Raw genomic sequence first — 12,635 nt, 5'->3', positions numbered from 1 at the left:
AATTCTACAATACTTTCATTTCAGTGATAACAGTTCCCTATCTCAAAATAACAAAATCAGCCCAAAAAGAGAACCAAAGGATCATATATTTGTGCAAAGACTGTAACAACATGCTCTATCCACCAACATATTCTGTAAAATACCACACAAAAAACATTATTAATCATGAAGATTGTGTGATTTTTCACTTTTTTCATATATGACTTAAAGAGCAATTTTGAAAATATAATGTATTATGTGCCTCTACAGTAATTTATAATGGAGTTTATTTATCAGCATGCAAAAACTTAAATTGTGGGGTATGTCAGTGCTTTGAAAACCAGGCCCTCAAAGGGTTAAATAAACTGCCAATACACAGAGAGCAAATTTTTAAAAATTTTAGTTAATTTTAATAAATGAAAATAACACCATACTTGCACAGTATAATGCGGAAAGAAAAAAAAAAAATAACTTACCTCTCAGCACAACACACCTTTGTTTGCAACTATATTTTCGTAAAATCATCTTTTAAGACTACTGCATTTTTCCTACTTACATTATTCATTTGTGGAAGTGAATTATCCTGTTTAAATGTCCAACTCCATGGCTAAATGGTTAGTGTGCTGGCCTTAGGTCACAGGGTTCCCAGGTTGGAATCCCAGCAGGGTAGGGAATTTTAACAAGCATTGGGTGCATGTGTCGTCTTCATCATTTCATCCTCATCATGACACGCAGGTCACCTACGGGTGTCAAATGGAAAGACCTACGCCTGGCGAGCTGAACATGTCCTCAGACACTCCTGGCACTAAAGCCATACACCATTTCATTTCATCCTCTTTAATGTTATTGCTGTTTGAACTGCCTAGAGCAAATTTTTTATAGCAAATTTTTTAATTTCCTAATGGTACACACACACTAGAATAAGTTCTGTAGCCTGCTTTAAAATTTAAAAAGCAAGCATACAAGTTCACACAATTATTGCTATTGTGATTATAGCTACAGGATATCTGGTTTTATACAAAATCTGAAACACAAGAAGGCTTCATTTAAAAGACTCCACATGCAGTGGCCAGGATTCGAACCACAGCTGCCTTGATGAAAAGCCAGTGACAATGTCACTTAGCTACCATGCAAGTTTTCAAATTAATACCGGTATCTGTGCTATTTTCATTATATTACTTCAACTACCACTGGACATGTGAGATGCCAGATTTCATAACTAAACTGAAAAGGAAAAGTAAATCTGCTGTCATGGGGCTCTCACATTTCACACTCTCAAATGCCAAGTGACTGAGCTGGATATTAATCCAATTACTTTGGCACTGAAGGTGAACACTTAATTGATATTGCCATACAACCAGCTTGTATTGCCTAGATAAAATTATTTTGAGATGGTATATATTATTCTTGGTTTCAAAGAAAGTATGACTATGGCGCAAAACCATCCGTCTACAATTATTTGTCTACCTTGAAGCACTGAAGGGGTTGCCTAGCCGAGGCAGTAAAAACATGCATGCTTCACCCAGAAGGACTAAGGTTCGATTCTCCATTAGCAGAACATTTTTAAAGAAGATTTCCACTTCTGGATAGGTACATGATCCTGAGTTTCACTCAACCTAAACCAAAAATGAGTACCAGGTTAACGGTTAACTCCTAGGGTAAAGGCAACCAGGCATATAGCTAACCTATCCAAATTAGTGCCAAGGTTACGGGCAGTGGAAGCCCCTACCTTCTGCTCCTCCAAGTACTTTCATGGCCTTTACAGAGATGGCTCTGCTTTACTTTGTTCTTTTATCACCAAATTAAGACACCCTTCCCCAATGCAAATTTACAGACAGAGAAGAGATAAAAAAATTAATAAATCTATTTTGCAAATGCCATTTAACTTCTCCCTTAGAAACAGTTACTGCACTTGTGTACAAATGCATTGGTCAGAAATTCTCCTTTAAGATGACTCTTACAGGAACCAATTTAAGTAACTATTTCTGCAGGTTGTTTTAAAGAGGCTTGAGATTTAACTTTTTTTTTTCCCTAAAACAAAGCTATCTCCATACAAGCTATGGAAGCCCCTGGAGGAGCAGAAGATAAAAATCTTCACTGTGTGTCACCATGGCATTATGTATAGAGTGGTTAGGTCTATTCCCAACTGCCTTTGTGCCTGGGATGTAACCCACTACTCATTTATGTTTTAAGCAGAGTATGTGCAACACTGGATGTGGAAGTATCATTTCTAAATTTATTGACCTCCTAACAGGGACCCACATCCTTTCATGTCAACTGAGCAGGTCTTCAAGACCTTAACTAGGCAACCCGCTATAATCTTCCAGTTTTCTAAACTGGGATTGACTGTACATTCCCACTTTAATTAGTTCACAAATCACTTCAGTACACAATGGGTAATTTCTTTCATTCCCTCCAAATCATCTTATTTAAACAATATTGTCCATTCCAATTCCAAGCAGTCTTAACAGGTGCCACAGTGTTGGAATTTTATTCCATAAGATCCCTTAATGTGCTGGAATAAAACAACATTGAGTTGTCAAATTTAAGCATCTTCAAATGCCACTGACTTCAGCCTGAATAACACCTGATATGCTGGGAACAGAAGGCCAACAACTAACTGACCATGCCACAGATGCTGCCTCCCCCTCCCCATTTTCTTGAAATTTTAATTACTTGAAGATCACTTACAGATCCTATCTGAGATAGGCGTGGAAGAAACTCCCAACGATGCTGATAATGAAGATAATGATGATAAAGATGACTGTTGCATACTGCTCGCATTACTGCTGGTGTTTCCGGCACTACCAGCACTACTAGGTGGCTTCAGAGAGAGGTTGAGAGGTGCATCACTTTCTGGAGTCGACGTAGCAAGGTTCAAAGCACTTGTATTACCTGGTGTTGAGCTACTGCCAAAGGAGGGGATATTTAGTGGAATGGCACCATTACTACTGTGAGCTGGTAACTTAATGACCTCGACACGGTCACGATCACGATCACGCTCTCTATCTAGCAACGAGGATGAGCTTGAGGCAGAACCATCTCTGTATTCCGGCGTGTCCTGAAACAATATCCAAAATAAATTATTTCAAGAGATCTATCATTCTGGCATATCTCATGTGTTGTGTTTTCTTTAAAGAATACATTATAATTAACATGGAACAGAAGTAAATGATAGTCAAGGCAAACTGCTGGTAAGTTGGACATTTCATAAAGGTCTTTCTCAGAAGTAAACTGTGACTGTTCTAATAATGTGAAAGAAGAAGAAGAAAAAGAAGGTGGTGGCGGCAGCGGTTTCGGTTACAACTAGAAAATCATTCCCTACCTTTGTCTTTCACCACATAGTAGTGGTGGTCATGGTGGTAAATTATTGTTTCGAGGGGCACAAAACCTTATTATCAGACCCTCTTAACAAACTAAATATAAACAAAATTTTAAAACAAAATATATTTACATAATGAATTTTGAAAAAGGAAATAAAAACACATACGATTTTTATAAACTGAAATGGATACTAACATATCAAAAGGGAATACAAGTTCCCTGAATAACAGTACACTTGAGATTTAGACGTACTTTACGAGTCCCCTCACATAAATAAAGCAAATGAAGAGATGATCAGTAGTCTTGTGATGATTGGCTAAATAGTACAAGTTCGAGGTTTAGCGGCAGGCTGTGGTTCCGTCTTAAGACAGAGGGATCCACAAATTCTGTGAGGAAGTCTGCCACGGTGAAATCAGCACCACAAGAACATCGGGGGGAGGGGGAGCACATCTTCCCTTCTTATGAGATAATTTTGTGTGGCTATTTCTAGCCGAGTGCAGCCCTTGTAAGGCAGACCCTCCAATGAGGGTGGGTGGCATCTGTCATGTGGTGGTAACTGCGTGTTATTGTGGTGGAGGATAGTGTTATGTATTGTGTGTGAGTTGCAGGTATGCTGGGGACAGCACAAACACCCAGCCCCCGGGCCATTGGAATTAACCAATGAAGGTTAAAATCCCCGACCCGGCCGGGAATCGAACCCGGGACCCTCTGAACCGAAGGCCAGTACGCTGACCATTCAGCCAACGAGTCGGACATGAGGTAAGAGTGTGTATATCTTCCACGACCTATTCTCAACCTGCATAAAACTACAGTTTCCCTCCAAGAAGGCCAGAAAGAGGACCACCACATAATTGCCCTCGGCATTGTGTGAGTTTGGATAGTGAGTCACCCAACTCCCTAGACACCAAGATGGTTGTGTGTAACTGAGAACAAATGAACATCCCCAGCATGTACATTCATGGGCCTCGGTGGCAGTAGTACAGCTTCTTTTGTAGCCTGATCCACCAGTTTGTTTCTCACAATCTTGACATGGCTAGGGAACAATGCAAAAGTTGTTGTTCTCTCAGCATTTTACAACCTCGTTAGGTCATGGATCAACTGCACCAGCAGGTGTAGTGGAAGCCAAAAATCTATAAATTGTGAAGAGCTTAAAGAGTCAGTACATATGAGGAGTTGGCAAATTGCAGAACTTCTAAGATGGAAAGTTCATAATGTGCAGAGTAGCAGTTCAGGTTGAAGTGAAACCCGCTGCCAAGAAATACACTTCTGTGCGTGACAACTTTTCTATATATGACACGGATCTTTGTAATTCGGTGTTAAATAAATAAATAAATAAATAAATAAATAAATAAATAAATAAATAAATAAATAAATAAATAAATAAATAAATAAACTAACAAACAAACAAACAAATAAATCAATAAATAAACAAGCTATATGGTAATGAAAAAAAAGTGTTCTTCCACAACGGAACAAGGTGAAATATCATTCAAACCTTCATTATTAGAACACTGTTTACTTCTGTGATGCAAGGTCTTTCTGATACAAGTTTTTCTGCAGTTTGTCTTCTTCACATGGCATAAATGAAGAGTCTATCATGTCTACTATTTTGCATTGAGAAAGTGTAAATTGAAACACCATAAATTATAGACCACAGTACAATCAATATACAGTAATTAGAGGCCAAAATATGTAAAATATTACCACTGATCCAAAATAACAGCCTTTAAATTACTTTTCTATTTTCAAATCTATTTGTGTGTTTACGCGGTTATGAAACCTTGTTTCTGTAAGGAAGTTTAGTGAGCATTCACAGCTGATTATTTATTTATTTATTTATTTATTTATTTATTTATTTATTTATTTATTTATTTTATTTTCATGCCTTCATTTGTGGCGAAGTTAAGGCTCAAGGCCTTCTCTTACACTTAACCACATATCTAATAAACTTCATAAAACAGAATAATGAAATAATATAACAAAATATAAATCCTAACCTCATTCATTCTTCCATTCATACAAGCTGGTTATACATTTAATAGGTAATCTCAGCAAGACCGCTTGAAAGAAGCTAAGGAAGTGCAATTCCTAACACTAACTGGAAGGGAATTCCATAGCCTTAAGAAGAAGAAGAAGAAGAAGAAAAAGAAAAAGAAGAAGAAGAAGAAGGCAGGAGGGTGCGCACTGACCTCGAACAATAAGCGCATGACATGTCCACTTATGGCAAAGTCCCGTCGTGAATTTCATTCTGTGAATAAAATATAATAATACGTGAACATGCTGATCTTATCAGCTGTGAATGCTCGTTATATAGCTCACTAAACTTTCTTATTGTGCTCTTGGACTGTTCAAGCCTCTAAATTTAACAAAATAAAGAATTGAAAAAGATAATTTCAATTCGTTTTGAAATTTTCTGGGAATTGAATCATGTAAAGAAATTTTATCTTACCTTTTTTTAATTTGACTGAGGATATAATTTTGTGAAAGTGGAAATATTGTCTAGTAGGCCTACCTCATCAACTCTTTCACTGAAAATCAGCGACTGTCATATTAACATTTGCTTCAAATTATAACTATAATTTTATGAAACCTCTCAAATTGATATAATATGCTTTTAATTCCACCCCTTTAGTTTCTAGTTAGGGTTGCCATATCCCCTGGTTTGGCCAAGTACCACCTCGTTTTCAATGTTCCTTTTTACCCCTGGTTAAATATTTAGAAAATAGGAGAAAGCCCCTGATTTATATATATAACCCGTCAACTTCCAGACAGAACTTGAAATGGCATTCAATAACGACCGGCTGGATTGGTAGCAATACAATAATCGATTTCAGAGATTATGATTGATAGAACATCAACAATAACTGTATTCATACTGGCGGGTTTGTGTTTCATATTAATATATTGTTTTTAAGTACAAATTTGAAGAGAGGTGCAAAACTGAATTCTGATTTGTTCAAGAGAAACAAGAACTATATTTGAAGCAGAATGTGTGTTGTGCAGGTAAATTTTCAATTTAGATATTTTATATACGTTGGGTAAGCAGACCTGGTCAACAGACGGACTCTGCATATGATGATGATTATTATTAGACATCAGATTTATATACTGTCTAAATCACCAATATAAACATGCAACTCAGTGGCGTATGCTGGGATTAAGACATGGGCTCCCACTAGAATTAGGTTACCTCATTTCGATGCTCGGTTTAGTGAACGTCAAGCCTTCAGCGTTTCGAGCTGCAGCCAACGGAGAAGCCTGCTGTGTTGTGAAGGCTGCTTTACAGGCTGCTGCCCCGTCCTCTGCTACTGCCAATGCTCAATCCCTGATCATTGGAGATGGTAGCCTAAGGTTTAGGTAATGAAAGTCCAGTTTTGTGGCTGAATGGATAGAACGTTTGCCTTTGGTCTGGTGGACTCGGTTCAGTTTTCTGAAACATACTGTTACTTCCCCTGGCTTGGGGACAGGGTGTTTATGACGTCTTCGCCATTCATTTTATCCCCATTAGGTCAACACCAAGCCTGTATAGATGCCATGCCCCATTATTATTATTATTATTATTATTATTATTATTATTATTATTATTATTATTATTATTATTGTACCGGGAGGTACACCCCAACGCCGCACATTTAAATCTAGCACCTATAAGAACTCCTCTACTGGTGAAACAGTGTAATTGAAATTAGACCAACTTATAAATTTACTCAGAAGATGTCACCACTAAAATATGACAATTTTGTTATTGTGAAGTTTCCTGAACTGACTGTATTTCTACTTGTTTTGTTTGCCATTCATCAAGAAGTTTGGACATTCTTCCATAGATGTCACTGCTAAAAACTATGATCATGCACCCTGGTGCGAAGTGAAAGAACTTTTGATTTAAAGAAGCTTTGTATTCAACATTTTTTTTTACTAATTGATGTTCATTTATTTTTGGGTTGGCAATATTTACCTTTTCTTTCTGCCAGTTTTGAATCATCATCATCATCATCATCATCATCATCATCATCCTCATCCTTTGCTATTTTCGAAAATATAACCTTTAATGCAATTTTAATTCATATCTCGGCCTTGTAGTTAGACCCATTCACCCCGGCACCTTCTTTCACCTCTGCTAATCCACCAAACCACTGTAACAAGTGGTAGCGGAGCGTGGTTGAATGGGTCTCATTCAAGCCCCTTTTGATGACTAAACATTTCATTTAATTTGAACTCTAACAATTTTCTCAGTTGCTGGATTTTTTTCCTATTTTTCTAAATTTGTCAACTTTCTGTCATCACGTCCGGCCCTCGCGAAGACCTCCACCCTGGCTATTTGCGCAAGGACGACTTGATTTATGAATTAACCATTAGAAATATTCAATCTGGAGGCACGGTTGTGGCCGATACCACCAAACTTAAGGATTCCCTGGATTTGCCGATTAGTATCCCAACCTTGGGAGAGAAAGATATCGATGAGGCTCTCTCCACGATCACTGACAACACTACTGAGCTAGCATCCGTAGTTAGTTTTTTTGAAGTAGGTGATCCATCCCCAAATCAACTTAAAATAGTACAGGCTAGACTGTACCATTTTTATAATAGGGTGAGCGATCTATTGTCTCTTAAGTTAAATGAACTTCAGGGTAAGGAGGCTAGTAATCTTGTAGAACACCTTTCTAAAATGTCCAATAAAGTAACTGTTGTTAACTGGGACATTTCCTCCCAAGACCGATCAAGCTACAGTTGCAAACATAGCTAATGAGGAGGATTCTTCCAGGGGGGAAGAAAGTAGAAAATCCGTAGGAGTTCAACAAATATCTGCCCCATTAGAAACTGAGTCTGGTCGTTGTACATCCGTTCCTCCATTTGTTTTGAATAATGCACTCTCTGAAACAGCTTCTCCGCCCCCTAGGCCTTTACCTACTATGTCACCCGGGTTCAGTAGTTTGCCTCATCCTTTAGCGATGTTGCTTAGGGGTATTTCCAAGTTTTCCGTTAACTCTACTAGTGATTTCATTTCATTTCCAAGATTTTTGGTAGAGTTTCAGGATCACGCTCTTGTGTTTTCACTTTCCCCGTGTCAAATCCTTCAGATTATTTACCCTTATTCCATTGGTGTCCTCTCAGACAAAATAGTAAGAGCAATTGCTGAACAATCAACTATTGAAGATTTTCATGAACATCTTCTGGCAAATTTCATTCCGGCTAGGGCTAATACAAAAGTATTATTACCGAGTAAAGTATCTAGATGAAAACCTTACCGACTTCATCCAAGATATTAAGTTCTACACCAGGGTATTTGCTCTTCATTTCCCGGAAGATCAAATTGTACAGGCAATTGTAGAAGGGATTTCACCACCTTACAGGTCATACTTGTGTTTTGCGTCGCGTCTGCAAACTTTTACCAAATTAGAAGCTATGGCTGTCTCAGCCGAAGTAATTAGATACGCTGACACACTACGTGTTGTGAAGGAGCCCCCTCCGTCATCAAATACCTTTCGGCCTCAACCTCGCCAAATTTCCATACCCCGCAAATATTATGCTTGTGGGTCGGTAGATCATCTCCGGAACAAGTGTCCTTTGGTTAAACCTAGCGGGACAAAGAACAGAGCAGGGTCATCACAAGGATGTTTGAAGTGTGGCTCATTTAATCACATTGCCAAGAATTGCCCGAATGGTAATAGCACCCCCTCCTGCTCAACTTCTGGAGCAACTTCCACAAATGCAAATAATCAAAAGTAACTAGTGCCTTCGGCTGAGTCGGCAAATCCACCTTCTTCAGGCTCAGCCCCTGTTAAATCCAACGAAAACTCAGGGAAAAGTCAGGGCTCTTCTAATTTATCATTCAAAGGTCCCAAACAATGTCTTAGGATTGCGGCGAATACCCCCACACGTGTACCGTTTCTCAAAATTGAGCTGAATAATGAACCCGTTACTGCTTTATTAGACTCTGGGAGTGTGTGTTCCATTATTTCGGCCGAATGGTATTCCAAATTAAAATCTGTCTGTAAATTTTCTGATTATTGTTCGTCTTCGGTTCAATGCATTTCGGCCAACCTTTCTCCATTAGAAATTTTAGGTTTATTATATGCCAAAATTTGCATTTCGAAATTTACTTGGAAAGTTAAATTGTTTGTGGCTAAGCATTTGTCTTGCCCCATTATATCAGGAGCAGACTTCATGTCTCACACTGGTCTTGTGCTCGACATTCTGAGCAAGTCGTGCACTTTCAAATTTGCTGGTAATTTCAAAATCCCCTTCTTAAAATGTAATTCTGTGTCATGTTCATCTGTTTCGCCTACCCAGGATGAGATGTTGTTAGACCTTAGACATCTACCTGAGGAGCAGGCTGATAGTATTCGTAAGTTGTGTCAGTCGTTTCCAGAGGTTTTCTCCGATACTCTTGGTGTTACTGACCTTATTGAATACAAAATTGAGGTCACAGATTCGATTCCTGTCCGTTTTCCACCATATAGGCTATCTCCACCTAAAATGAAGGCTCTGAAGCAGATCATAGATCAGATGCTGAAAGATGCTATAATTCGGCCCTCTAAGTCGGCATATTCATCGCCTATTTTCTTAGTCTCGAAACCCCAAGGTGGCTTCAGGCCTGTGATTGACTATAGGGCTTTAAATTGGAAGGTGGTGTTACAATCTGTGCCCCTTCCCGACCTTCGCTCTTGTTTTTCATGGTTTCGAAAAGCTAAGTTCTTCACCATCTTAGACCTTAATCAGGTGTATAATCAGATCCCACTAACCGAAGAATCCAAACATCTTACAGCTTTTGCCACGGATTGGAACTTGTATGAGTACAACCGCGTGCCTCTCGGGCTCCCCAAGGGAGCAGCTGTGCTTACGAGACTGCTAGATAGGGTCTTCTCGGACATCAAATTCGAGTACTTATACCATTATCTTGAAGATGTCGTCGTATTTTCTGAGACCTTTGAAGAACATCTAGATCATCTGAAGGAGGTCCTTAATCGCCTTCGTAAGGCAGGGTTAACTGTGAAGTTGTCTAAGGTTGCTTTCGCTAAGCCTTCCATGTAATTTCTAGGGCATATTGTATCGCCCGATGGTGTCGCAGTGGACCATTCTAGAACCCAGGCCATCTGAGATTTCAAACCTCCTAAGGACATCAAAGGTATTGCCAGGTTCATTGGCATGGTGAATTTCTTCAGGAAATTTATTGCTAACTTTGCTAATAGAGCGGCGCCCTTGAACTTACTTCATAGGAAAGGCGTCAAATTCGAGTGGAGACCTTCTCACCAAGCCGCTTTCGAAGACCTCAAATTAGCTCTTTGTAATGCCCCTGTCCTTGCTATGCCTGATTTCTCGAAGAAATTCATCGTCCAAACCGACGCGGCGGCGGTGGCTGCAGTCCTACTTCAAGAGACTGAACTAGGGAGGCAACCCATCGCCTATGCAACTAGGACTCTATCGGCTCAAGAAGCCAAGTATTCCATCTATGAACTTGAAGGTCTGGCAGTCTTATTTGCACTAGAGAAGTTCCGCCTCTATCTGGAACACGTCAAGTTCGACTTGGAAACTGATAACCAAGCCTTAAGTTGGGTCTTAGTTAGGCCGCGTCGTACTGGTCGTATAGCCCGCTGGGCCATCAGAATTTCGGCCTTCCAGTTTGATGTTAGGCATATAAAAGGGGCTGAAAATGTTGTGGCGGACGGACTAAGCTGTACGTTTTCTACTGACTCAGAGACCTCCGAACAGGAAGATAGTTCTTCACTTCCCGAGTCCATACCTCCTGGTGTAAATGCCATTCTAACTGATGCTCCCATGTTGTTTAGGGATATTGAAAAATATCAACATGAAGATCCGACGCTGGCCCCTATTATGGAAACCCTTTCTTCTGGGGAACATGTCGTCCCTTATGTGTTTAGGAATGGTGTTTTATGTTGCCCGTCGAGGCATGATCAGAAGATGAAAGTTGTGGTTCCAGCTGTTCTTGTACCCATGATCTTCAAGTACTACCATGAGACCCCATTAGGGAGACATTTAGGCATCTTCAAAACCTGGGAAAAGATCCGAGAAATGTTCATTTGGAAAGGTATGGGCAGTGAAATCAGTGAATTGGTAAAAGCCTGTAAATCTTGTTGGCTTAGTAAACCTATCATGTCCACTAAGCTAGGGCTATTGTCTTCTCATCAAGCGCCGTGCCCCATGGAATGCCTCTATATTGGCTACGTAGGGCCCTTCCCCCAATCAAAGGGGAACGCCGACAAATTCATCCTTGTGTGTGTAGATGGTTTCACAAGATTTTCCTGGTTATTTCCAACTAAGCTGGCTACCGCTCAGTCCACCATTACTTGTCTAAATTCAATCTTTGCTTCTTTCGGTCCGTGCCAATATATTGTTTCTGACAATGCTAAAGCTTTCACCTCCAATCTCTTCAGTAAATTCTGTTTTGATCTTTCCATCTCTCATGTAACTACTTCTGCGTACTATCCTCAACCATCTCTGGCTGAACGGGTCAATCGTAATCTGAGGTCGGCTCTAATTGCCTATCATCATGATGATCATTCTAGGTGGGATACTTCCCTGCATTAGTTGGCCTTCGCTTTGAATTCGGCGGTTCATGAATCACATAAGTTCACTCCAGCTTTGTTGTTTAAGTTCGTACCTACCACGCCGCTCTCTAACCTTTGGTCTCTTAGTGATATTCTACCTGAGACAATAGATCCTGGTAATATTAGAGATCTTTGGAAGAAGGCTAAGGCCAATCTTAAAGTTTCTCATGAAAAGGTTAGGGAAAGATATGATCGTGGACGGAGGCCCACCAATTTAAAAGTAGGAGATCAAGTCATGGTTAAGAACTTTGTTCCCGCGGCCAAGCTTGCCCCCAGATTTCAAGGGCCATGCATCAGTTTAGATTTCCTAACTCCTGTGACATTATTAGTGAGCAATCCAGAGGATCTTCAGGGTTCACCTGTCTCAGGTGAAACCTGTGTAATGTCATTGTTAACTTAGCCATCTACGTTGTGCAATAGTGTGAAAATTATATTTTGTTTTAGAGACCTTCTGCCCCAATTTATTTTAATTGTTATAGAAATAGGTATTTGATGTACGATCTTCCCCTCTGGTTATTCTGCTGTCCTTTCCCTTGCGTCCATTACCAAGCTCCCGTCTCCTGCTAAACCATACCAGTGGCTATAATTTTCCACGCCGCTGGCCCATCAGCCTCACCAAAAAGATCGTACCCTAAGAAAAAATGTCACCAACAAATTCTGCCGCCGAGATCTGACTGTTTCAGTGGCCCGCAGCCATTCGTCGCAGTACAGCCACCGAAGTGGTGAAGGGCCCACTCCACTCCCGTGATGTCTTCCTGCGTACAG

At 39.8% G+C, this 12,635-nt stretch overlaps 1 protein-coding gene across 11 annotated transcripts in view; it reads right to left on the bottom strand.

Moving 5' to 3' along the window:
* tou (toutatis) overlaps positions 1–12,635 on the bottom strand; it is a 1,002,029-nt gene that overhangs the window by 510,930 nt on the left and 478,464 nt on the right. For all 11 annotated transcript variants that reach the window (XM_067147191.2, XM_067147194.2, XM_067147190.2 and 8 more), the window contains one exon: positions 2,671–3,040. In XM_067147191.2, the coding sequence (XP_067003292.2) occupies positions 2,671–3,040 (370 nt within the window). The remainder of the gene's footprint in view (positions 1–2,670; positions 3,041–12,635) is intronic.

This window comes from Anabrus simplex, chromosome 5, assembly GCF_040414725.1.
Source record: "Anabrus simplex isolate iqAnaSimp1 chromosome 5, ASM4041472v1, whole genome shotgun sequence".
NCBI classification, from domain to species: Eukaryota; Metazoa; Arthropoda; class Insecta; order Orthoptera; family Tettigoniidae; genus Anabrus; species Anabrus simplex.
Note: the sequence above shows the minus strand (reverse complement) of the source record. Positions and strands in the feature narration are given on the sequence as shown.